Here is a 27997-nt window from a genome sequence, read left to right as displayed (position 1 = left end):
ACTTTGAAATTCAGTTTGGTTTTAGCTTTCCTTCATCATGTATTTTTATTTTTAATTTAGTTTTTATTTCACAAAGACATTTCTATTTTATTTTTATAGCTATTAATTTCAGTTTTAGTAATTACTAGCTTTCCACTGTGGCTCCGCCTGTGTAGTAGTGAAACAGGACAAACTTTACAAATCAATAAAAAAACAGGTATCGCTAGTTAAGTGGTACAAGGTAAGGCAAGGTGCACTCCAAAATGCAGAGGTACTGTGATTCAAATGGAGAATGGTGCATGAGTGAGGACTAACCTGCCCGGGTCCCCACTCCTGACATCAGGCTTTCCCCTCCCCTTGGCCCGCAGCTTCTGTTATGGATTAGCGCAAATATATCACTCCTGCAAACGAACTATGATTCTTAGCGCGATGAGAGAAGTCACAAAATCAACTGGAATGTTCAAACAAATTATAGAAAAAAACCCGATCTAAATCTGTGAAGTAGTTCTCTCATTCGCTAGCTAAGTAGAGGTAAGGTAAACCCCGAGGCCCAGTGCGTCTCTATCAAATTCGCGCAAATAAAACGGTACTGCAAGCGAACTCTGATACATAACACAATGAGAGAAGTCAAAAAATCAACTGGAATATTCAAACAAATTATAGAAAAAAAACCCGATCTAAATCTGTGAAGCAGTTCTCATTCGCTAGCTAAGTAGAGGTAAGGTAAACCCCAAGGCCCAGTACGTCTCTCTCAAATTCGCGCAAATAAAACGGTACTGCAAGCGAACTCTGATACATAACACAATGACAGAAGTCACAAAATCAACTGGAATATTCAAACAAATTATAGAAAAAAAACCCGATCTAAATCTGTGAAGCAGTTCTCATTCGCTAGCTAAGTAGAGGTAAGGTAAACCCCAAGGCCCAGTACGTCTCTCTCGAATTCGCGCAAATAAAACGGTACTGCAAGCGAACTCTGATACATAACACAATGACAGAAGTCACAAAATCAACTGGAATATTCAAACAAATTATAGAAAAAAAACCCGATCTAAATCTGTGAAGCAGTTCTCATTCGCTAGCTAAGTAGAGGTAAGGTAAACCCCAAGGCCCAGTACGTCTCTCTCAAATTCGCGCAAATAAAACGGTACTGCAAGCGAACTCTGATACATAACACAATGAGAGAAGTCAAAAAATCAACCGGAATGTTCAAGCAAATTATAGAAAAAAACCTGATCTAAATCCGTTAAGTAGTTCTCACATTATTAGCTAAGTGGAGGTAAGGTAAACCCCGAGGCCCAATGTGTCTCTCTCAGACTCACACAAATAAATCGGTACTGCAAGCGAACTCTGATACATAGTGCAATGAAAGAAGTTGAAAAATCAACCGGAATGTTCAAGAAAATTATAGAAAAAAAACTCGATCTAAATCGGTTAAGTAGTTCTCTCGTGAAAAGCAGACAGACAGATGTTGGATTATATATATATATATATATATATATATATTAGGTGTGTAAGCCCATGCTGTAAAAAGCCCAGGATCCTAGAAATTATTGAAATCGTCAGAAAAAAATTTGAAATGTAGAGATGTCAGATAATTGAAAGGAACTACTCTGGGCATCTCTCTCCTAGGAGGTTTAGTTTTGCCGATGTGCTTGCCTTGCTTGTGCATTAGCGACTAAGCGACTTTGTCTTTCTTCGGAGGTTTCATTTTGCTGTCGTGTTCACCTTGCTTGTGTATTAGCGGAGGGAGAAAAAGTGAAAGGGATGCAGTTTTGCCGATATGCTCAACTCACTTCTGTATTAGCGGCTAAGCAAGTGTCTCTTTCTTTGGAGGTTTTGTTTTGCCGATGTGCTCGCCTCACTTGTGTTATTACCCCGACTCCACCTCTCACTTCCGGGCCGGACAGATAGACACACACTTCCAAGCATATATGTTTATATATTATGGTGTTAGATGTTATGGTTAAAGAGCTACTATGGAGTTTAGTTTTGTGTCACAATCAGACAGAGCTGTACACTTAATGGATAGGAGTTTAATGTTAGTGGAAGCTTGCAACACTACATGGTTTACTATCTGTGTTTGTTTTTGTCTGATATAAGCAAGCCTAATCAAAAGCAGATACCAAAGATGAACAATTTTATACAATTGCCAGCTCAGGAATTTTACAAGGTTTGCATTGCTTCATTGTTAAACAACCTTTTTAAAGCAACAGTGATTGTTCAGCAAAGATGAGCTAATCTTGTATGATGACCGTCAGTCTCTCGATCAGTGCTGTCTTATTTTCAGAAGGGATTTCTCCTGTGCGAAGTGTCAGGTGAATTACTGCCAACAAAACGCAGACACTGAAACTGAAACGCTGCTCACTCGTGATTTTTCTGTCCATACTGTACAGTAAAGGTTTTATTGACCAGCACATTCTGACGTCAGGCATTTGAATTACCTATTGATATACAAGAAGCGCAAGGAAATGTGTCAGCTCATCATAACGGACATCAGACTCGCATGCAGCCTGGAATTTAGCTTAGCGTGTGCTGCTACGTACGTACTGTATCTTGGGCTCAGTCAGAATTACAGCTGGAGGAATATATGTGGGTGGCTTGTGATGGATGGCTTTCTGTCTTCGAGTTGAAAATTACAAGGGTTAAAGACTAACAGCAGGAATATTTTCTCAAAAACCAGGAGCTGGTGGTGGATTTTAGGAGGACCAGGCCCCTCATCAACCCCGTGATCATCAGAGGTGACTGTGCAGAGGGTGCAGACCTATAAATACCTGGGAGTGCAGCTGGATGATAAATTGGACCAGACTGCCAATACTGATGCTCTGTGCATCTCTATCTATCTATCTATCTATCTATCTATCTATCTATCTATCTATCTATCTATCTATCTATCTATCTATCTATCTATCTATCTATCTATCTATCTATCTATCTATTGCCTTTCACATCTATCTATCTATCTATCTATCTATCTATCTATCTATCTATCTATCTATCTATCTATCTATCTATCTATCTATCTATCATATATTGCCTTTCACATCTATCTATCTATCTATCTATCTATCATATGGTGCCTTTCACATCTATCTATCTATCTATCTATCTATCTATCTATCTATCTATCTATGTACACATGGCTGCCCCATTCATTCTCAGTGGGCTGCTGGTGATGCTGCAAGCGGTGACCCGGTTGTGGGGGGCGATTTCGCTGCTCGCGCAGTGTAGTGTCCCTCGGGCGGCTCCTGGCGGCAAGCGATTTCACTGCCCGCCCACCACACACAGCTGCTCCATTCATTCGGCTGGTGATGCTGTGACCCGGTTGTGGGTGAATGGGGCGGCAGGGGGCAGCATTATATTGTGCCTCGTATGACTGCCTGTTGAATAGGGGCAGTGGTGGGAGATTCACTACACACCTTTTGCTGCGCCGTGTTCATTCTTGGTGGGTGGACGCTGCAGGCAGCATACTGTAGTGGAGGTGACTGTGAGGTGGGCTAGTGATGAATCTCCCCTCGCCGCCCCCATTCATTCTCAATATCACGCCTGCTTCTACTGTTACGCACATAGCAGGAAGTTGTCTCTCGTCAGTACATCAGACGTGTTGACGACGGGTGCCTTCCTGTTGTGATAGCGTGTACAGTGCTGTACAGAAGAGCTCATCTTAACCTTTTGTCTTCACCCTTCAAGAATGTCTCTGAAACACAAGTGTGATGCAAATGCTGGTGATATAGTGCCTTTCATATCTATCTATCTATCTATCTATCTATCTATCTATCTATCTATCTATCTATCTATCTATCTATCTATCTATCTATCTATAAAATTCTTCTTAATTATTCTTAATATACTTTGATTAATTTCAGGACCCCTGCAGCTCAGGTTAGCACTTGCATAAGACAGGTTGTTACAAAAACTAAAAATGTTTTTAGTACATTATTGTTTTATTTTGGATAGTCAGATAGTTACTTTAATTTTCAGCTAGTTTTGTTTAGTTTTTTTTTTTTTTGTTAATTTTTTTTTTCAGTTCATGAAAATGTTTTTTTATTAGTAGTTTCAGTTTTGATTTTACTTTTCATTAACTATAATAAGCTTGCTTCCTACCACATCCATTCATGTCCTGCCACTTTGGAAAGTACACTGCAGATGAACAAGTCCGAGATGAGAGGTGGTTTTCATGTATGTGCCTGTAATGGAAAGAGTTGGACTTCCTAGTCAAGAGTGACAGATTAGCAGAAGGCAACTGCATCTGAGTGTGACGCCTTTAATTCATTTGCTTTCCTCATTTTAAAGTAGCCATCTCCATCAACTGTATCACCATTGCTGAGGCCTCCTCTAGGTTGCTATGTGCTGTTTTAGTGTCCAGGGTACAAAAAAGACATAGCAGCACAAGAGAAGGTCCAGAGAAGAGCGACTAGGCCGATTCAAGGGCTACAGGGGATGAGTTATGAGGAAAGATTAAAAGAGCTGAGCCTTTACTGTTTAAGACAAAGGAGATTATGAGGAGACCTGACTGACGTGTTTAAAATGAATTAGTCCAGTGGATCGAGACTGTTATTTTAAAATCAGTTCATCGAGAACATGGGGACACAGTTGGAAACTTGTTGAAGGTAAATTTCGCACAAACATTAGGAAGTTTTTCTTTACACAAAGAATGATAGACATTTGGAATAAGCAACCAAGTAGTGTGGTAGACAGTAAGGTGTTCAAAACTTGACTTGATGTTGTGGACAGCACTGGCACGCTTTGTTGGGCTGAATGACCTGCTCCCGTGCAGATTGTTTTAATTTCCTAATGTTGTAATCACAGGTGTGGACACCAGGGGGAGCTCTAGCTCTCCAAACATCCAGCACAAGCAGGCACGGACACAAGTGTAAAAGGCTAAAGTGTTTATTCATGGGAAACTCTTCCTTATCAAGCATTTCCCACCACTGCCACGAGTGTATGAAAATAAGCATAACTATAAACACAATAAAGCAACTCTTTCCTTCCTTCTTTTTCTTTCACTGCCTCCTCCTCCTCTCTTACTGACAAGCTTCATCCTCCTCCCGACTCATCGATGTGAGGCAGGCAGTTCCCTTTATCTATCATCCAGGACTTCTTACGGTCTTCCGTACACATGGTCCAAAAGCGCTTGCACGTGAAACGGAAGCCCCATGAAGTCCCTGCAGTACCCACAAAACCCAATAGGGCAGAGCTGAAAAACTCAATGTCCCACGATTCCCTGTGGGAATCCAAAGCACCGCCTCAACCCTGGGGACCTACCATCTAGCAATCTGGGGCAGATAATGACCTGTGCACTGTCTCTCCACCCCGGTCCTTTCATCCTTTGAGCATCCCGGCCAGGTAAGCATGTTGGCCGTTCGTCATACAGGCTTCTGGCTCACAGATGTGGAGGTCATGAGTTTTATAAATTTGCAGATATTTTAGTGATATTTTAGATGCTTACAGTCCAGTGTGCCCTGCAAGTTGTTATCTGCTCCTACAGCAACAGAACAGCACTGCCATGTTGGCCCTTCGAAAAAAATCCTTGCACATCCTGCTCAATTTGTATGCAAAACCTGAGCGGGTTTTTTAATATTCAGGACATGCAGTACGTATGTGGTGAATAAATGGGTTTGTGCAAATTCTCAGACCTCTGTTGGGATTTCTTTGTATTCCAGGAAGGATGATGAAAACGTGCCGGTGGAGGGATCCAAATGACAGATTACACTCCCTGTAAATTACTATCAGCGTGTTGGCATTCAGTGTGTGCGCGTGGCCCTCGGGGAAAATGACACTCTGTAAATGTGTGCCATGTGGCCCCCCTGGTGTCACCCTGATGAAAATAACAAAGAGATTCTCCTCGGGATGAGCCATGAAACACCTCCAGGATTTTAAAATGAAGGGTCCATCCATGTTTTTTAACCTTTTAATTGGAGGAAGTGAGAGACTCAGGGGTGTAAGTATTGTTATTGTTGATGTTTTTTCTCGTTGGGTTCAAGCTTTCCCGTGTCATCATGCGAATGCAAAGTCAGTGGCTAAAGCATTAGTTAAGGAGATAATTCCGAGATGGGGAATTCCCCGAAAATTACAAATTGGTAATGGGACACACTTTGTAAATGCAATATCTCAAGATTTGACTCAGTGGCTGCAAATTGATTTAGACCATTACTGCAGATATCATCCACAGAGTGGTGGCATAGTGGAAAGTGCAAATTCCACCCTAACATAGAAATTGGAAATAATCTATGAACAAACTGGCCTAACATGGTCTGATGCATTGTCCCTGGCTTTGACAAGTATGTGGAGGACGACCCATCAACAACTGGGACTGTCACTGTTCGAGATTCTGACAGCCTGGCCTATGCTGATGGGACTTTCGACAAGACATATAACATTGCACTCAGTGGACAATGATCTTTACTTTCACCTTACAGGTCTGAAGGCATCCCTGAAGGAAATACACACTCAGGTTCATCAGGCTTGGAGAGAACCAAGTGAAATACACCTGCTAACAACCCTACCGATTGGATCATGAATCTCGATTGGAGACACCAGAAGGAAACATTGGCACCAACCTCGGTGGAAAGGATCGTTCCAGGTTTTACTCAGCACGCCCTATGCTGTGAAAGTTTAAGGGCTGGAGTCTTGCACTCATATTTCTTCCACAGGGCCCAACAGAGTAGGGTCACTTCGGGCGTTTGTGGGACGGCAACCTTCCGATAGATCCCTAACCTCCAAGCCTTTTCCCACTTGAAAACTAAGAGGTTTGATTTAGGAACATTTATGTTAAGGTAGAATGCCCAGTCGGGGCTGGGTGGTCTTTTGGCCTTGGAACCCCTGCAGATTTTTGTCAGCCATCTGACCTTGATTGTTTATTTGTTATTTATTCTTTATTACTTGGGGGTTTGCTGAACACACCCCAAGGAGACGTGGTCGCTCCTCCGAAACCTTCTCTTAAACGGTGATACAATGGGAAACAAACACAGTTTTTTTTTACCTCCTCTTTGCTCGATCAGCTGCTGCTGCTGCCATCCCATATGAACAGAATCTCGTGTGGCGCTTCAAACATTTAAATGCCTGTACAGCAGCTGTCCTACTCTTTGTCTTTTACTTTCAGCCCCGGGCGTGGTTAAATCTGTTGGCACAAAGTCTCGTCTTGACATGAGTTCTTGATATTTTTTTTAGTTTACAATTTAAAAATGGAATAAGGATCTGATAATCTAACAACATCAGATCAAAGTTCGATAAATTCTGAGAAGAATGATACCAAACATATACAGGTAGTCCCCAGGTTACGGTCATCCGACCTACGAAATACGAACGGGGCCGCAGCTGCGACACATGTGCCTCAGTAACTGCTGCTCCGTCATCTTCGGCCTGAGGACGCTTCATGCGGTGGCTGGAGGGGGCGATTTTGCTGCACTGTCCCTTGGAGGGCTCCCGGCGGCAAGCAATTTCACTGCTCGCCCACCACACATGGCTGCCCCATTCATTCTCAGTGGGCAGCTGGTGATGCTGCAAGCGGTGACCCGGTTGTGGGGGGCGATTTCGCTGGTCGCGCAGTTTAGTGTCCCTTGGGCGGCTCCTGGTGGCAAGCGATTTCACTGCCCACCCACCACACACAGCTGCTCCATTCATTCGGCTGGTGATGCTGTGACCCGGTTGTGGGTGATCGGGGCGGCAGGGGGCAGCATTATATTGTGCCTCGTATGACTGCCTGTTGAATAGGGGCAGTGGTGGGCAGTTCACTACACACCTTTTGCTGCGCCGTGTTCATTCTCGGTGGGCGGACGCTGCAGGCAGCATACTGTAGTGGAGGTGACTGTGAGGTGGGCTAGTGATGAATCTCCCCTCGCCACCCCCATTCATTCTCAATATCACGCCTGCTTCTACTGTTACGCACATAGCAGGAAGTTGTCTCTCGTCAGTACATCAGACGCGTTGACGACGGGTGCCTTCCTGTTGTGATAGCGTGTGCAGTGCTGTGCAGAAGAGCTCATCTTAACCTTTTGTCTTCACCCTTCAACAATGTCTCTGAAACACAAGTCTGATGCAAGTGCTGGTGATACAGTAAAGAAAAGAAAAACCATCACCATGGAAAATAAAGTAGAAATAACAAAAAGGTCAGAGAGACGTGAAACTCCATCATTCATTGGCAGAGCACTTGGTTACAGTCGGTCAACAATAGCATTTATCAAAATAATGTACCTGTTCCAACTTACATACACATAAAAAGTACAAACCTACAGTCCCTATTTCATGCGTAACCCGGGAACTGCCTGTATATGTAGGTTTGAAAAAAGCCCGATTTAAGGTCGTGACAAAAAAACGTGACATAAAATCGTTGCACAAAATCGTTGCACTATTAGGCTTATGATTTTATATATACTGTATACTGTATATATATATAGAGTAGATTATTGCTTAATCTGAATTGTTTTCTCTTCTTATAGCTTTCTTTTTGTCATTTTGTAAAGCACTATGAGCTACACTATTGTGCTGTAAGGTGCTGTAGAAATAAATGCAGTTGTAAGTTGCAGGACTCAATGAAAAGTTGATGAACAGGAGGAAAGCGTTGAAGAGCAAATGTCACCGATGAAGCTCGATCTGTTCAACATCGACATGGCGAACGCCCTCATCAGAGAAGCCTGATGGATTACGTTACCTGCTGTTGCTTGACATTTGGATATCAGCTGTGGATCTGCGGCTGTCATAGTGCAGTAATGACTTGGGGTAACGTAAAACTTGTGCAAGATGGATACCCAAAGAGCTTACTGATCTGCACAAGCAAACATCCTCGGGTGAATTCCTGCACTTGGGTGCGTTGTTCAACAATGGTGTAGTCCATGTTCATTTGCCCTTGGCTTCAACAAGACTAACGGCAGAACACGGCACTGTGTGTGTGTTCAGACTACCCATAAGCCACTGCAAACATCTTGTATTGCATCAGCTTCTACCTGCCACTGTTATGGCGTAAATTCTGAAAATTGTTTTTACGTTTTGATTGACCCTCATATTATTATAGTTATGTCACTGTAATGGTGATTTACTTTTATTTGTACATGATCTTTAAATACACTTTAGAAATATTGCTAAGTCTTTGCGTCTGATTATTCCTGACGCTATAAACAGGCGGGGAGAAGCTTTGCTCAAATGCATAGGGTGTTATTCTAAGTGCTTATAGCTATTGATATTGCTGAAGTTTCACTTCTACACTGCCCTCCATAATGTTTGGGACACGGCTTCCTTTTCTGCTCCAAAGTTTAAAATGACAAATCCAGCAATTTAGACTTTGTAAATTAGGCGTACATTGCAGACTTTCATTTATTAGGATTTGCAAACGGGCGGCACGGTGGCATGTTGGTTGCGCTGCTGCCTTGCAGTTAGGAGACCCGGGTTCGCTTCCCGGGTCCTCCCTGCGTGGAGTCTGCATGTTCTCCCCGTGTCTGCGTGGGTTTCCTCCCACAGTCCAAAGACATGCAGGTGAGGTGCATTGGTGATTCTAACTTGTCCCTAGTGTGTGTGTGTGCCCTGGGGTTGGCTGGCGCCCTGCATGGGGTGTGTTTCCTGCCTTGCGCCCTCTGTTGGCTGGCCTTGGCTCCAGCAGACCCCCGTGACCCTGTAGTTATGATATAGCAAGTTCGATAATGGATGGATTTGCAAACATTTTGGTCACACAACACTTTTTCTACACAGCCCCTCCATTTCAGGGCACCCTAATGTTTAACACACAGCAATGGCAGGTCTATTAAAGCCATTGTCATATTTAGTTCTTTGTTTCAATGACTGTGCAGCCATCTTCTGCTCCTGCTTGTTTCAGGGGGCTTGTCCCCTTAACTTGTCTCTTCAGCATATGGAAGGCCTGCTCAATCGGGTGACTGACTTGGTCATTTAAGAATTTTCCATTTTGTAGCTTTGTGTGGCTTCAGCAGTGTGTTTGGCTCATTATCTTGTTGTAGGATGAATGAATTTGGACACATTTAATGAACTTGAGATCAGATGTTTCTCTACATTTCATCATCAATGAAGAGAAGTGTGGCAGCCATACATGCTCAACACGTCCACCATGTGTAACAGATGAAGTGGTCTGCTTTGGTCAACGGGGCACTTCCCTCCCCTTCTTCAGGCAAGAAGGGGCTTGAGTTACCTCAAAAGTTTGCATATTGTAATCTTTCAAGCTAGCCAATAAAAGTTGTCATTTTGCTGAACTTCTCACTACATCCGTAATAGATAGCAGGATAGAACACCCTAGCACTCAAGAATCCAAGACTTCTAGATTCTAGTGTTAACACACCTCTCTAGCCCAGGCGTGTTGTTCCACGTTTATTTAAGCATTCAATCATTGTCTCAGTCCCCAGAATGCCACAGCTAACCTGTCTGAATGATCTTTCGTCGGGTGGCCATCAAATGAGTCACCATAAAGTGTCTGGAGAGACTAGTGTCAAAATTCATTGATTCCATCGTTCCTGCCACCATTGATGGTCACCAGAAGTTTGTCTATCAATCAAACAGCAAGTGTGCCAGTGGGTGGCACTGGTGTGTTAAGTGGTGCACACACTGGAACCACTGGGAAACCCCCAAGGACAAAATGTGGGGTGGGCTCCAAAGTAGTCTGTCTTGTCCATATGGCCCTAGAGAACAACTATGGACAATTTGGTCCAGGTCAGTCAAAGGGTGTAGGATTGTATATGAAGCAGACAGACAGACAGACAGACAGACAGACAGACAATCTATTTATATACAAATAGATTGTTACAGGAGTGTATTATTATTATTACTAGAACAACGACATATCGGCTTATTACAACAGTCAGATTGGTACAATGGTAAGTCCATCTGTTTCGATCAGGTTGTGTATTTAGGAGCCTCTGTTCAGCAGATATGTTCAGCCTTAAATTTTAGTAATTGGCAATAATGGATTCAGTGAGGTTATCAGAAATAAACTTGATGCACTAGGTTTAAAAGTTAAGACGGAAGTAAAAAATTTAGGGGTAACCGTTGACTGTAATCTGAATTTTAAATCGCATATTCATCAGACCACTAGGACAGCATTTTTTCACTTAAGAAACAGAAGTAAAGTTAGACCTCTTATATCATTGAAAGATGCTGAGAAATTAATTCACACTTTTGTTTTCAGTCGGCTAGATTACTGTAACGCACTCCTCTCAGGACCACCCATAAAAGACATAAATCATTTGCAACGAGTGCAGAATGCAGCTGCTAGAATCCTAACTGGGAATATTTAAGCCAATACATCCATCTTTCTTTGTTCTTCTTGTTGCCTTTATTTATAGGAAATTGCTGCCCTCTTGTGGACACTGAATGACATTACATCCAGCCATAAATGCAAACCTCCAGATGTTTTGTAGTTTTTACTTTCTTGTATACGAAGTAAAGGTAAACTATTATAAATGTCCAAAAATCTGATGTCGAGATTTTGATGAATCTCGATGTTTTAGACCTCCCTGACTTTCTCGTATACAAAGTATAGGGAAAGTATTGTAATCCTCCAAAAATTCAATGTCGAGATTTTGATGAATCTCGATGTTTTAGACCTCCTTGACTTTTTAGTATACAAAGTATAGGGAAAGTATTGTAATCCTCCAAAAATTCAATGTCGAGATTTTGATGAATGTCGACGTTTTAGACATCCATGACTTTTACATATAAAAAGTATAGGGAATGTATTGCAATCCTCCAAAAATGTCATTACGAGATTTTAATGAATCTCGACATTTTAAATCTCCTTTTGTCCAAAAATACAATTTTTGGAATTATGCGTGTGTGTGTGTGTGAACAAGATAACTTGAGTATGCTCATAGTTAAAATAAAAAAAAAATTAAAAAAGGCGGAGTGGTGGCTCTGAGGCTAAGGGTATGTGCTGGTATCCAGAAGGTTGCCGGTTCAAATCCACATCACTGCCACTGAGCCCTTGAGCATGATCCTTTACCTACAGTTGCTCCAAGGGCACTATGCAATGGCTGACCCTGCACTCTGACCTCCAGGGGTATGCAAAAACTAACAAGTTCCTAATACAAGAAATTGTATAAGGAGAAATAAAGAACAAAAAAAAAACTTTTGGTTTGCAAAAATTGTATTAGGTACAAAACATAGATTTCTATCAAGTTTTGAGCTATTATAGCTAACAGGTGGTGGTACTTTACCTTTTATTCATGCAGCTGCAGAGTCCGATTTATTCAACTTTACTTTTATAATAATTGTTTGATATGTTATTAATTTGATTTGATTTGTTGTTGGTGGTTCTTTAATGTACATAATATAAAAATATAATCATTGTCTTCTCAAATATCCGTCCCCATATCTGAGTATACGAGTAAGTCGAGGGGAGACCACTCCTGATTTTTACAATAGGCATATAGAATGGGAGGAGGGAGGTTGAGAGTCTGTGCTGATTACAGCGCGTTGTCACACCCAACATATGATGAGCCACCCGGATTTGGACCGGATGAGTGTATTATTATTATTGTGTGCATTTTTAATTAACATTACTGTATGCCGTATATACAGTCACCATATGTGCATATAGTAATATACAATAATAATAATAGTAATAATAATAATAAATTGTATTCATAGAAGGCCTTTCCCATACACGGGTCTGCCTAATGACCCTAATTGCTTTACAGCTGCCTGGTCCGGACCATAGGTGGTCTTTAACTGGCTCATCCCTGTATTTAGATTTTGGACGCCTTGACGCCTCAAATTCCACAAATGCCAATAAGAACTCTGCTCTGTTGGACCCTTCAGCAAGACCCTTAACCTGCAATTGCTGAGCGCTTTGAGTAGTGAGAAAAGCGCTATATAAATGCAAAGAATTATTATTATTATTATTAAATGCAAGAATGACTCTAGAGCACCCCCTAGAGTGCACACTTCCAAAAAGCCATACAGTTAGACATTCATTTGCTTTCCTAATGCATAGGATTTTAATTGGAATTAGCATATACAATATATAATAATTATTCATTATTTGGTATACTTAGAATTGACTAAAAGTAGCCTGAAAAAGACTGATCCCGTTATCCCAAAAAAACCAAAAATGTGACGGCCTCTTTGAAAACAGAAGGAGTGTCATGTCTGCAGAAAGCCATCAGTATGGCTTTAGAAATAAACGAGTTCCGTTTCTGTTGATGTCGTCCATTCATGATGTACCACCGAGTGATCTCTTTATCGGCCCTCCTTCCACTTTTTATTTCTGACATCCAAGGCTATCCTCTAATCTGATAAAGACACCAATCTCTGGTTTCCCCCCCCCCAAGTATCATTGGAGAAGGCCATAATAGGCCCAGTTTGTCCATCTGTTCATGTCCCAGGACACTGGCAGGCACTCCTTCCTCTGATTGTCCCACCAGCCCCTAAGTGGTGCGGTGGGTCCATTGGTGCACCTCTTTAGTATTTTTGAAAAAAAAAATAAAAAAATCCCCCGGTGGGCCAGCAGGCTGTGACTCACGTTTGGCCACCCCAGTCAGTCGTTTCTGCTCCTTGCATTTCTTTATTTGAGAGTCAAATGGCTTGGAAGGGGACACATGCATTTTGAAAAGGAGGAGAAAAAAAAAAAAAGCTCCGAGTCCGAGTCGGTCCTCTCTCTCATGGGAGTCCCGAGAGTTGGCAAACTGCAGGAGATGGCTTGGCTTCTTGACTTGCTCTTTAGGATCGCTCAGCCTCGTGCCGTCACACTTCAATTATATTGATTGATGGAGCTTTTTGAAACTGTGGAAGGAAAAGGAAAAAAAAAGAGATTAGAGGAGCAACGATTGTCACACGGCACACAAGCTGAGAACAAAGGCAAGCAACTTTGGAAGAGATCATAAGAAACCAAAGAGCCGTTCCCTGCTTTTTTTCTTTTTTTTTACACCTGTGTTTTGAAAAATTGTGATGAAAACGGGCCATTCAGCCCAGCAAAAGCTCGCCAGTCCTATCCACGTAACTCGAGTCGAGTTTTAAGGGTCCCTAAAGTCTTACTTTCCACCACACTACTTGGTCATTTACTCCATATATCTAAGGTTCTCTGTGCGAAGAAAAACTTCCTAACATTTGTGCGAGATTTACCCTCAACAACTCTCTAGCCATGCCCACCGTGTTCTAGTCAAACTCCTTAAAAAGTCGCTGGGGTCTATGGCGTTATTTCAGTGCCACTATTCTGAGCGCACGTAAAAAAATATTGCAAGTGCAAGTGTTGCATTTTGAGGAGAAATTTATTTTGAGCGTACAAAAGCTGAATTTGAGTGAACAAAATTCATTGCTGCGTGCAAAAAATGTATTTCAGTGTTTGCGCTTATCCATATACACACACACAATAGCACCCCTCTCGCTCAGTTTTTCATTTGCTTGCTTGCAATGTGTTGCTTGCTCACAACATTCTCTGCTACTTGCGCTCAACTCTCTGTACACCGTTATAAGTGTGCCACAAAACCAACCAATCACAGACTTGGTTTCAAAAATTCTGATTGGCTCTTACGGTCTCCAATCAGCTCGCTAGCTGCTGCATTCGGAAACAGTCGAAATGTAGCTAAATCCAACTAAACTCAATTAAACCCCAATTTGCGGATATCTTTAATTATTTTATTTTAAAATATATTATTTGTTAAGACTATCGTTGGTGTAGTATAATGTAGTTGCATTACAACATACATTCATACACACATACTGCATTCAGTATTCGACGACATAAAAGAGAGCTACTCAAATATAATTTGGAGAGTCAGTTGGCATGGTTGTATAATGCAACTACATTATACTACACCAACGATAGTCTTAACAAATAATATATTTTAAAATAAAATAATTAAAGATATTATCCGCAAATTGGGGTTTAATTGAGTTTAGTTGGATTTAGCTACATTTCGACTGTTTCCGAATGCAGCAGCTAGCTTAGCTGATTGGAGACCGTAAGAGCCAATCAGAATTTTTGAAACCAAGTCTGTGATTGGTTGGTTTTGTGGCACACTTATAACGGTGTACAGAGAGTTGAGCGCTCGCAGCAGAGAATGTTGTGAGCGCTAGCAACACATTGCAGCAAGCGCAAATGAAAAAACTGAGCGAGAGGGGGTGCTATTGTGTGTGTGTATATGGATAAGCGCAAACACTGAAATACATTTTTTGCACGCAGCAATGAATTTTGTTCACTCAAATTCAGCTTTTGTACGCTCAAAATAAATTTCTCTTCAAAATGCAACACTTGCACTTGCAATCTTTTTTTACGTGCGCTCAATATTTTTTACGTGTGCTCAGAATAGTGGCACTGAAATAACGCCATAGGGGTCCACTGCATTAATAACCTTTCATGATTTCAAAAAACGTCAATCTCGCCAGCTCTTAATATCTGAAAAGTTTCAGATCTTTCAGTCCCTCCTCATAGCTCTCGATCCGGAAATCAGCCCAGCCGCTCTTCTCTGGACGTCCTCGAGGGCTGCTTTATCTTTTTATTTCAAAGCCCGGAAATCAAAACTGAGCACCAAGTGATGCACATTCATGACTAGCTTTTAGAAGAAATACGAATGTAGTGAATTTGGTGTGGGTGGGTTGGGGGCCCACTTTGACTAGAGGAGGCACTGAATCTACAACGCAATAAATTAGTAGCGTGCTAGGTGATAAACGTGTATTTTGTGCTTTCGTAGCATTGTCCTGTTTACATGGTCTGTGTGTCTATGTAAATATGCTCCCCTGGAAACAAAGGGGGAAGGATAACAACAACATTTATTTATATAGCACATATTCATACAAGAAAAAATGTAGCTCAAAGTGCTTTACAAAATGAAGAATAGAAAAATAGAAGACACAATAAAAAATAAAAATAAGTCAACATTAATTAGCATAGAATGAGTAAAGTCCGATGGCCAGGGTGGACAGAAAAAGACAAAACAAAAAAAAAAACTCCAGACAGCTGGAGAAAAAAACAAAATCTGCAAGGGTTCCAGACCAAGAGACCACCCAGTCCCATCTGGGCAATCTACCTAACATAAATGAAACCGAACGGCTCCTTTTATCGTGGACTAGGGAGAAGGTCTGGTGCTGGGGCAGAGCCCGATGGAAGTCCTATAAATTAGGGAGTATTAGATTTAGGGTTATCATGGAAACACTGTGGAACCGTGGTCCCTCATGATAATTTGTCCACTCCTAAAATAAAAGGTGGGCACTTTGGACAAGATTTTAAGAAGTGTTGTTTGAATGTTGATTGATGAAAAGCGCCCACACTTATTTTACGAGTGATGTATGAGAGACTTATTTTTTACTTTTTCATACACTTTTTAACTTAATATAAGCGTGGTTTTTAAAAAGTATTATATATATATATATATATATATATATATATATATATATATATATATATATATATATATATATATATATATATATATATTATTTTAAACTTTTTAGTCTTGGGTTTGCTTTAGTATAATTTTGTAATAAATATTTTAACACTTCCTTTAATATTTCTATCTGTTATTAGCGCCATCTATTGGTGAAATCTTGAACTATTCTTCATATGAAAATTTCATTTCTTAATTAACATGGATTAATTGATCAATTAATGAAACTGATTATTGATTCATGCATTGTTATTGGGAGTGTGCAAAATTTCAAGTCATTTGGACAATTGCAAGTGGGTTAAATATCGATTACAAAATTTGTTCCTTGACAACAAACAGGTGAAGTTAAAATAAATGTGGTAATAATAAAATTATTATTTATAAAAACATTTGGTATATACATAGAAAATAAAAAAAACACAGACCCACACAAAAAGAGCTATCAATAAAGCCTCATTCTACTTACAAAATCCAATATGTGGCCACTAGGGGCACTAGAGCACCCCAAACCTCAGAGACAACCTCACAGACACAAGTTCTTGTATAATTAAAAGTTTTATTGTCACAAAATCCCTTGCACAAAGGCTTTGAGTGAGGCATAAACCAAACAACCAGAACACAATTCTCTTCTCTTTCTCTCTTCCACTTTTCCAAGGGAAGTTCTGTCCTCCTTCCAACCAACTCCAGCTCGCCTGGGTGAGACCGAACGGCTCCTTTTATCGTGGATTAGGGAGAAGGTCTGGTGCTGGGGCATAGCCCAATGGAAGTCCTATAAATTAGGGAGTATAACTCCCTGCAGCACCCTCTGGTGGCACTCCATTGCACTACGGTTCCCAACATTCCCTGGGGATATCTGAATGGGTCTCAAAACTCAGGGATGCTGGCCTCAAGCTGGCTGGGGGAGCATTCAGCTTTGACAGGGAGCCTCCCTTGACTTCTCTGTTGCAATGGCCACGTGGCTGGTTAAGGGATTGGGGACCAATCCTGGCTGGGATGCCAACCAAGCGTGCTGTCCTTTACAAATTTTAGAGAAGAATGCGTTAAATGAAATATCACCTAGTAAGAGTTCCGCATGTAAAACTTTAAGGTCACAATATGGTGGTAGTTCAAAGCATTTCAGTTTTTGGAGGTGGTAGACCACGTAAAATGGGTTGAGTACCCCAACCTGGAGATACCCCAGCTCTTCAATAATCTGCCATACTTAAGACAATAGAAGACCAATTATTCACAGGAAATGCTTAATTCTTGCTTTTGGCTTAAAAGTGTCCACATAAGAAAGGAGATGAATATGCCGCTTTGCTCCGCGGTGCCAATGGAAGTTAACGACCGCCTGGGGATGGACTTTCTGACGTTATTAATCATCTGGCCTCCTGTGAACAGGACTTGGCTGTCAGAAGGGCTGGCTTTGCCGCTCAATGGCCTTTTTCCAGGATTACTTGGCCTACATAGCAGAGGAAGCCTCAATCACTGCCCTCCTGACCTACTTCTGCTGCTCAGTTTGGCTTTGGATCGATTCTGCCGAGGAGGAGGAGGAAGAGGAGGAGAGCTCACAGCAGGAAAGTGCTTGAAAACCTCAGGCGGTAGGGCTGTGCGCGGCTCAGACGGCAACAGATGGTCAGTCCAGACCGTGCGTGCATTCAGGGCCTCTCATTGAATGTCACAAGTTTACCAGGTATTGTCCTCATTGCTTTATTTTCATTTTAGGATTGTTATTTTTTGTTATCATCATTACTTGTGATCATAAGAACTACTTTTGAACACTTTGAAATCTCTTCAGTTTTTAGTCTGCCTGACTCGCCGTTATGAGAAAAAACCCCACATAGGAAATACCAACAAGTCTAGATGTCTAGTTAAGCAAGATATTGAGCTTTTTGGGGTCCCACCTTATTTTTGTACCTCTAGACCTGAATAATGTTTCATTTGTAGGCCATGTTTTGACCAGATTTTGCTTGGGAAATTTCACCCATACAATAAAGAGGAAACCAATAGGCGTCTTCAGCAGAAATGGTCAGAAGGACTTAAAGATGTGCAGGCCACATTAACCGACCCCAAGGGTTCACTTTCCTAATGTTGCATGAGGGGGCCAAAGTTACTCCTTTTCTCAAAACTTTGAAAAAAATTTGGCACATGGAATGTTGTTTAATGAGATTCCAAGGTTGCTGATCGTGAATATGATGATATTTGTGATATCTGATTCTTTACCGGTGGTCCTAGACCACCACTCAGAGAGGGTTACAAATTACAACTTTTAAACATAGGCATGTGGGGTATTATTTTAGACTATTTCAAGGTCATGGATAACGAATTTGATTTTATTTTTATCCTTTACTAGGGAGAATACTTAGACTTTAAGGATTTAAATTGAAGCACACATTTTAATATTTCAAATATTTCACCACAAATTAGGGAAGCTTATGTTAAGTCAGACTTTTTGCTGGATGTTTCAGATTTTTGTGCAATAACCTGTTTGGGTTTTTTATGACCATTATCACTTCCTCGTATACAAAGTATAGGGAAAGTATTGTAATCGTCCAAAAATTTGATGTTAACATTTTGATGAATCTCAATATTTTAGACATCCCTGAATCCGAAAATACCATTTTTGGAATTATGTCTCTCTGTCTGTGTGTGTGTGTGTACATATGTAACTTCAAAAGACTCTGTTAGACAGTTATCTTATCTAGACTATACATTGCTCTCCTTTCTTGCTAAATGAATCTTAACCAGGAGAGGTCTATTAATTTTTTCTTTCTCGTATACAAAGCATATGGAAAGTATTGTAATCGTCCAAAAATTCGATGTCGAGATTTTGATGAATCTCAAAGTTTTAGACCTCCCTGACTTTCTCGTATACAAAGTATAGGGAAAGTATTGTAATCGTCCAAAAATTCGATGTTGAGATTTTGATGAATCTCGAAGTTTTAGACCTCCCTGACTTTCTCGTATACAAAGTATAGGAAAAGTATTGAAATCGTCCAAAAATTTGATGTCGAGATTTTGATGAATCTTAACGTTTTAGACCTCCCTGACTTTCTTGTATACAAAGTATAGGGAAAGTATTGTAATCGTCCAAAAATTCGATGTCGAGATTTTGATGAATCTCAACGTTTTAGACCTCCCTGAGTCTGAAAATACCATTATTGGAATTGTCTCTATGTGCCTGTCTGTGTGTGGGTGTGTATGTGTGTGTAAACACAATAATTTGAGTACACTTTTGTTTAGGTCAATCAACTCTTGCATAGAGGTATTAGGTACAAATATATCCATATCTGAGTATACGAGAAAGTCAAGGGGAGACCACTCCCGATTATTTTTACAACTAAGATGTCTCACTTAAAGTTTTCCAATGCTGTATCTGTCTTGGTGTCTCTTTAATCTCAGGAACTACAGTTTCTGTATTACATCTTGCCTAAAGAAGGGGACTGAGTTGCTTTGAGATGCTTGCATTTTGTAATCTTTTTAGTTAGCCAAATAAAGGTGTCATTTTGCTGGACTTCTCACTAGAAATGAAACAAGGAAAAAAGAAACCTCCAGCAGACCCTGCGTCTAGTATGAATAACGGGGATAAGCCATTTAACGTCAAGCCTGCAAGGACTTGCTTTTCTCAGAGATGAGGGCCTGCCTAACTAACTACAGGTAGCACCCAGGTTATGGACATCCGACCTACCACATACGAACAGTGCCGCAGCTGTGATGCATGCGCCTCAGTAACTGCCGCTCCGTCATCTTCTGCCTGGGGACACTGCCAGCGGTGGCTGTAGGGGGGTGATTTCGCTGCTCGCGCAGTGTAGTGGCACCTCGGGCGGCTCCCGGTCACAAGCCGTTTCACTGCCCGCCTACCACACACGGCTGCCTGTTCATTCTAGGTAGGCAACTGGTAATGCTGCCAGCGGTGACCCGAGCATTATAGTGTGCCTCGGATGGCTGCGTGTTGAATGGGGGCGATGGTGTGGCGGACATTGCAGGCAGCATACTGTAGTGGAGGTGACTGTGAGGTGGGCTGGTGAACCGCCCCTCGCCACCCCAATTCGTTTCCAATAGCAAGCCTGCTTGAACTGTTACGCACATAGCAGGAAGTTGTCTCTTGTCAGTATAGGGTGGCCCAGATCTAATTATGCAGATCCAGATCATCTGGATGACTTTGATTTATGTGGGGACGGTTCAGCGCGAAGACGATTTTTCATGTCATCAGTTCGCACACTTCTCAATGGTCCAGGATTTTTCAGGTGATTTTCTATGTAATAAACTGAATAAGTTATAGCGTAATGAAAATTACATAATTAGATCTGGACCACCCTATACATCAGACGTGTTGACGACGGGTGCCTTCCTGCTGTGATCGCATGGACAGTGCTGTGCAGAAGAGCTCATCTCTTCAAGAATGTCTCTGAAACACAAATCTGGTGATACAGTAAAGAAGAGAAAAACCATCACCATGGAAAATATAGTAGAAATAATAAAAAGGTCAGAGAGAGGCAAAACTCCATCATTCATTGGCAGAGCACTTGGTTACAGTCGGTCAACAATAGCATTTATTAAAATAATGGACCTGTTCCGACTTACATACAAATTTAACTTAAGTACAAACCTACAGTCCCCATCTCGTACGTAACCCGGGGACTGCCTATATCTCCTAAATGAGGGCAACAAGGGTAAATGGTAAGTGTAGGCTATATAAATATAACACCGTTAAACATAAGAAAGAAACGTCACAAACTAGCTAAGCAAATTGACATCAAAATCCGTTACTTATGCACAGACCCACATGGCGCAGATTTAGAGATTCCAAACAACCGAACCTGCACATGTTTAGTATTTGGGAGGAAAATCCACTCAGAGAGAATGAAAGATTTGTACCCAGAATGCCAAATCAGCGAGACGCAGCATTAACCACAGTGTTTCTCTAGCAAAAACGAGGGACGTACACTTTTATATTTTCGTTGGAAACTGTGAAGGGAAAAACATTTTTTTGCCGATGGCGTTAACAAGCTGGTACGACGCTGGGAAAACTGCATCGCAGATTAAGGTGACTATGCAGAAAAAGTGATGTAATTTCATTTAGAAATTCTTTATAAATAGAGTTTAAGAAAAGTGCGGAAACTTTTTGAACGACCCTCGTAGCATACAGTGGATGCAGGAAGTTCTTCTTCATGCAAAGAATAGTAATAATCACGCAAAGATGCACAGACACGTGTAATAAATGCACCAAGAAATGCAGTAGATAGTAGGGATCTTCATATCTCGACTTGATGTAATTTTGGAGAAATCAGGTGGGTAGGTTTGGCGACTTGGCAGGCTGACTAAGAGGTGTGAGCTATGAGGAGAGACTGAAGGAGTTGAACCTCTTTGGTTTAAGCAGATGGAGATTAACAAGGAGACCTGACTGAAGTGTTTTAAATTTATGAAGGGAATGAGCTGGGTGGGTCACTTCCGTTACTTTAAATGAGTTCAACAAGAATTCGGGGAGACAGATGGAAACTTGTCATGGGCAGATTGCACACAAATGCTAGAAAGCTTTTCTTCCCGAAAAGAACCATAGGCACATGGAATAGGTTACAGAGTAGTTTGGTAGACAGTAAGACTTTAGGGACCTTCAAATCTCGATGTTATTTTTATAGAAGTTAGGTGGATACGTTGTTGGGCTGAATGTCCTGTCCTTGACAATTGTTTTCTAATGTTTGAATCTTCTGACCTTATAATATTGAAGAATCATGTCTTAGTATGTATTAAGCATAAAATAGATGAGCTTAGATGAGAATCAAATAAAATGTATGCCTAAGCAATTGACTAATAAAGGCACATGCCTATATTTCTTTTTAGAATGGAGTTCAGGAGAAACCACCAAAATCTAATTAACACTAGAATTACCAGAGCCTACGAAAAAACTCGTAATTCCGTCCCACCTTAAACTGCTTCTTAAATCCCTTCACACCTCTCCTCCAGCGCCCTTTGTCTTCTAAATGTGCTGATAAAGAGAAGCCGGCTATTCCATCCCCCCACCAATTTAGAACGTGCACGAACTTCTCTCAGCTCATGCCTTGATTGAGTATCTGGGAGTGAAGTGGAGTTTTAGAGCGGAAATAATAGATCGTTGTTTGGAACACACGCATTTCATGTCTGTTCCGTTTCTACAGTAATCTGTGTCAACACATTGTTAAAACAGAAACTTTTTTATATTCTAGTAGTAGATGACAAAATGTAGGCATAAACTATATAATGTATGAAGCCTGAAGTCCAAATAGCAAAGAAACATTTTCACAAGAATAACACAATTGCACTTTTATTCAAACATATAACTGCAGAAACAAAAAGCCGCCTTAACATGCGACATTAACACCAGTTTACTGTAACTGACTCCGTGGCTCAATAGACTCAACCCCCGCTTGGGAATCAAGGGGTCGTGGGTTCGATCCTGCGCCCTCCGTTTTGAGAAGTAAACTGCTCTTGTCTTACTGTTTTACAATAAAAGCATACATTTGATTTCAGTCTGTAACAGCCAGTGCAGTTTATGATCCTTGTAAAGGTTAGCTTTTTTTTATTCACTTTTCACTCTCTCAGTCGCGTTCAGAATTAATCCATACAACCCCATCTGACACGGCTGTTTTCACTAAAGGGTTCTGACACACAAACGCTGGCGAAGCTGCCTTCTTCGTATCTCACCGTCACTTGCTTTTCGTCTTATTGAGTGTTCCTGCCAGTCCCGCATGTTGCTGTATGCTTTTTCTTTTGTACTACAGGACATGCAGAGGAAAGAATGGTAAAGACCAGTAACTTCGGCGCTATATGCAATCATCAGACACTCCCCATCTGCCCGTGTCGTTCAAGCACAGGAACATATATTAGTGTAAAAGTATAACAAAAGTGCACTTTTTCCATCGCCTTTTCCTGTAAGAAGCAATGTACACACTTCTCTCTATGCTGTGGTTTCTATTACACACCTGAAAGAAAGAGACAATATATGTGAAAATATAATCGCACTAATGCAATATTATTTGAAAACGAACAGCGTCAGATCGGGTGTGAATTTATGCAAGAACTGGAAATTCTCTGATGCGGACCTTCCCCAGGGAAGAAAGTACAGTGTCAGGTGCTCATTCAGTGTAATAGAAACCATAGCACAGAGAGGTGTGTACACGGCAAGTACACGTGTCGTAAATGTAGGAAGGACGGTCCTTGGGTGTGTGGGAACTGTTAATATTTGAATGTGATGATTTTATATAGCACGGAATGAAAATCTGCACTTCTTAGCATTGCACCATGCAAGGTGTCGTATCAATCGCCTACTGTAACTTGCTTTCTTTTTCTTCGGTTATACAGGTAGTTTTGAATAAAAGTGCACTTGTTTTGTTTGAGAAATGAAGTGTCTGCGTGCACTTTTCGTGGCATTACACGTGTATTTTTTGAGCATGCCAGTTTGAGCAGTATAAAAGTATTGAAAAGTATAACAAAACAACGGGCAGATGGGGAGTGTCTGATGATTGCATATAGCGCCGAACTTACTGCTCTTTACTATTCTCTCCTCTGCGTGCCCTCGAGTACAAAAGAAACAGAATACAGACGCGCTATAGCTCTGCGTTGTACCACGATGCATACTAACGCCCCCCCACCCGGTTCTGACACACAGACGCTGGCGAAGCTGCCTTCTTCGTATCTCACCGTCACTTGATTTTCTTTTTATTCAGTTTTATTGAGTGTTCCTGCCATTCCCCGCATGTTGCTGTATGCTGGATAGAGAGAAGTGTGTACACTGCTTCTTACAGGAAAAGGCATGGAAAAAGTGCACTTGAATAAAAGTGCACTTTTGTTATACTTTTACACTAATATATGTTCCTGTGCTTGAACGACACGGGCAGATGGGGAGTGTCTGATGATTGCATATAGCGCCGAAGTTACTGGTCTTTACCATTCTTTCCTCTGCATGTCCTGTAGTACAAAAGAAAAAGCATACAGCAACATGCGGGACTGGCAGGAACACTCAATAAGACGAAAAGCAAGTGACGGTGAGATACGAAGAAGGCAGCTTCGCCAGCGTTTGTGTGTCAGAACCCTTTAGTGAAAACAGCCGTGTCAGATGGGGTTGTATGGATTGATTCTGAACGCGACTGAGAGAGTGAAAAGTGAATAAAAAAAAGCTAACCTTTACAAGGATCATAAACTGCACTGGCTGTTACAGACTGAAATCAAATGTATGCTTTTATTGTAAAACAGTAAGACAAGAGCAGTTTACTTCTCAAAACGGAGGGGCAGGATCGAACCCACGACCCTTGATTCCCAAGCGGGGGTTGAGTCTATTGAGCCACGGAGTCAGTTACAGTAAACTGGTGTTAATGTCGCATGTTAAGGCGGCTTTTTGTTTCTGCAGTTATATGTTTGAATAAAAGTGCAATTGTGTTATTCTTGTGAAAATGTTTCTTTGCTATTTGGACTTCAGGCTTCATACATTATATAGTTTATGCCTACATTTTGTCATCTACTACTAGAATATAAAAAAGTTTCTGTTTTAACAATGTGTTGACACAGATTACTGTAGAAACGGAACAGACATGAAATGCGTGTGTTCCAAACAACGATCTATTATTTCCGCTCTAAAACTCAATCAAGGCATGAGCTGGGAGAAGTTCGTGCACGTTCTAAATTGGTGGGGGGATGGAATAGCCGGCTTCTCTTTATCAGCACATTTAGAAGACAAAGGGGCTGGCGGAGAGGTGTGAAGGGATTTAAGAAGCAGTTTAAGGTGGGACGGAATTACGAGTTTTTTCGTAGGCTCTGGTAATTCTAGTGTTAATTAACTCTTTTAGGGCGGATGTCGACTTTTGTCGACAGGAGGGGTTGAGGGCGAATGTCGACTAAAGTCGACATCCAGGGATAGAGGGCGATAATCAGCTGTTAATGGCGACAAATCTCACTGTCACGTCACAGGTATTCCCTCTGTGCTTGGAGGAATGATAGACTCATTGACTCGGCCACTAATCCTAGCGTGTGCGTGAGTTGCGAAATGTAAACGATGGCAAGATGGCATCGACATGTGACAAGGAAGCGAAGTGAGTGCAGAAAAGAAAACACTCGGCAGACAATGTTTTGCGCATTATGGCGGAGTCGGACTCTGATTTTTCAGAATCGGATTTTATTGACAGTGATCAGGAGATCGAGCAAGAGAGTGAGAAGCCGGCATCAGCTGATCAAAAACCAGCCGATGCCGCGCCAGTGGATCTGCTGCCAGTGCTTCGCGCAGCCGATGCATCTACGGCAAGGTTTGCGTGGGATAAATACACAGACATTGATCCGTTGAGAGCCGATCTGGCTGCTGGACTTCACAAGACGGCATGGCTTGCTGTTGGACACGACAGATCACCAGCTGCTGTACTTCAGGCTGCTCTCTCCTGATGCTGCTTTTCAGCTACCGTCAGACGAGACAAACAGGTAGGCAGAGAAATTTTTTGAATCGCGGGCTGCGTTTGCATCGCATTCTCGTTTTTCAAAGTGTAAACCCACAACAAAAGACGAGATGAAGCGTGCTGTGGTATTACAAATAGAGATGGGACAGAACTGGTGATATAACTTCAGGGAGCATTGGTCCAAACGCGCTTTGTCTCCTGGTGGCTTTGGACAGGTTATGCAGCATGGTGATAGGTACGTGCTGCTGCAAAGTTTTATTCACTTCTGTAATAAACAGAAGCAAATCCCATGGGGTGAGCCAGGCAATAATGCCATGCATAAAGTTCTTAAAGTTTCAGAAGATGAAAAGTGGTGACAATACGGTTTTCATGCGGGCAGAAAACTTGGTGGCAGTGGAATGGCACGATGGCAAAAGGGTGACTTGTCTCTCTACAGTACACACTAGCAATATATGTGAGAAAGTGCAGCAACAGAAAATTGAAAAGTTGGCACCAAAGCAACACGTATTGTGAGCAATGCAATGTGGCAATGACTGAAATTGGCTGCTTTGAGCGACATCAGACTTTGCTGTGTAAAATGTATGTGATATGTACGTGAAATCATAGAGTATGTAGGCTCATACAACATGCAAGACAGTAACATTTGTCAAAAGTAAATATTTTTTGTTGATTTGATATGTTAAACAATTGCTTTGTGTTCTTTTTTAAAAAATGTTAGTTTTTGGAAAAATATTCAGCCCTGGGAGATAAGAAACAAAAAAAAAAATTAGCTCTAAAAGAGTTAAGGGACCAGGTGGCTGGAGACAATGGAAGAAGAACAACTTGAGGCCAGGAGAGGGAAACACAGACAAGCCTGAAGATAAGGGTAGCAGAAAAACAGTAAAAAATTGGTGGTTAAGGTAACTGTGAAAATAACAGCTGCAGTTAGGGAGTCAGGGTAATCAGGGAATGAGCTACTTACAGCGAGGTCAGGAAGATAAGAAAGGCTTATACTGTATATACTGTGTGGTGGACGACCGGCAGCTCACTCCAGCCGGGACGCCACTGAGATGGAAGGATGGGGGAAAGCTAGCTTTTCCAGGACACTGCCTCCCCCAAAACGCTAGATAGCAGCTCCCCTGGAATGCAGGGGTGCCCGCAGGGCATTCTGGGACTTGGAGTCCGGTTTCTCATCCCTGTTGGGTACCGTGGGTGCTTCCAGGGGGGAGCTGTTGCTTCCCTTGCAGCCCGGAAGTACTAGGAAGTCATTAGGACGGAAGCCACAAAGTACTTCTGGGCTGTTTAAAGAATTGGGATTCTCCATCTGACCCCGAAGTGCTGGCAAGTCACATGGAAGGAAGAACAGAAGCACTTCCAGTTCGGTCACTATATAAAGGACTGTTGGAGACCCAGCAAGTGAGCTGGAGTTGGGAATATTGTGACAGAGTTTGCTGGGAGGTGTGGAGGAGAAGAATATGGTATTATTGTGTTTATTAATTGTGCTTATTGTGGCTGTGGTGCTTTGGAAGCAATGTAGGAGAGGTTTAGGGCAGATTTCAAATTTCTTTTTTTAACATATAAAGCATTAAATGGCCAAAGTCTGGCTTACTTGTCTGAACTTATCATAACTTACAAACCAGAACGCACATTAAGATCTCAAGATGTCGGTCTGCTAATGATTCCAAGAGTTAATAAAATAACAGTGGGAGGTCGAGCTTTCAGTTACAGGACCCCTAAACTGTGGAGTGGTGTGCCTGCTACTATAAGAGATGCCCCTTCGGTCTCAGCTTTTAAATCCCGGCTGAAGACTCAAAACTTCAGTTTAGGACACCCTGACTAGAGCTGCTGATTAACTGTACAGACTGCATCTCTGTTGTCAGTCATTAGCAATAAAACTTAAGTAACATGATCATTATAATTTGTTACTAACCCTCACCTATTCTGTTTCTCTTCTTGGTACTCAAATGTGGCACTTGGTGCCACGGCCCACCTGCCAAGTTGGATTGCAGGAATCATGGGGTAAAGGGGTCCTGTCATTGGATTGGCTGGCCCAGCGCTGTTTCAGCTGTAGACTGGCCAATAGGGGGAGGCAGCTTGATGGCTGAGGTCTCCAGGACTCTGAACAAATCCTTATTCTATTATGTGATATCATCTACTGTTGAATTCTGCTCCGTATTTGTAATTTTTTAATTTTTATACTGTATTGATGATTTGTGTATTGTATTGTATTGGCTCCCTTCTTTTTGACACCAACCTACCTGGAAGGGTGGGCGGGGTCTATCTTTTTGAACTGCCTTTTCAAGGTTTCTTCCATTTTTTTCCCTTCAA

The 27997-nt window shown here is 41.6% G+C and overlaps 2 protein-coding genes across 2 annotated transcripts in view; one reads left to right on the top strand and one right to left on the bottom strand.

Moving 5' to 3' along the window:
* Window positions 1–6477, top strand: part of si:dkey-71h2.2 (low density lipoprotein receptor adapter protein 1) — a 191705-nt gene extending 185228 nt beyond the window's left edge. The window contains exon 9 of the mRNA XM_039749477.1: window positions 6399–6477. Coding sequence (XP_039605411.1) covers window positions 6399–6462 — 64 coding nt within the window. The 3' untranslated portion in view covers window positions 6463–6477. The remainder of the gene's footprint in view (window positions 1–6398) is intronic.
* A 6542-nt stretch (window positions 6478–13019) lies between these two features.
* LOC120526328 (fibronectin type III domain-containing protein 4-like) overlaps window positions 13020–27997 on the bottom strand; it is a 150692-nt gene continuing 135714 nt past the window's right edge. The window contains exon 6 of the mRNA XM_039749473.1: window positions 13020–13695. Coding sequence (XP_039605407.1) covers window positions 13657–13695 — 39 coding nt within the window. The 3' untranslated portion in view covers window positions 13020–13656. The remainder of the gene's footprint in view (window positions 13696–27997) is intronic.

The sequence above is a fragment of the Polypterus senegalus genome, chromosome 3 (assembly GCF_016835505.1).
Source record: "Polypterus senegalus isolate Bchr_013 chromosome 3, ASM1683550v1, whole genome shotgun sequence".
In the NCBI taxonomy this organism is placed as follows: Eukaryota; Metazoa; Chordata; class Cladistia; order Polypteriformes; family Polypteridae; genus Polypterus; species Polypterus senegalus.
This window is presented reverse-complemented; position numbering and strand designations above follow the sequence as displayed.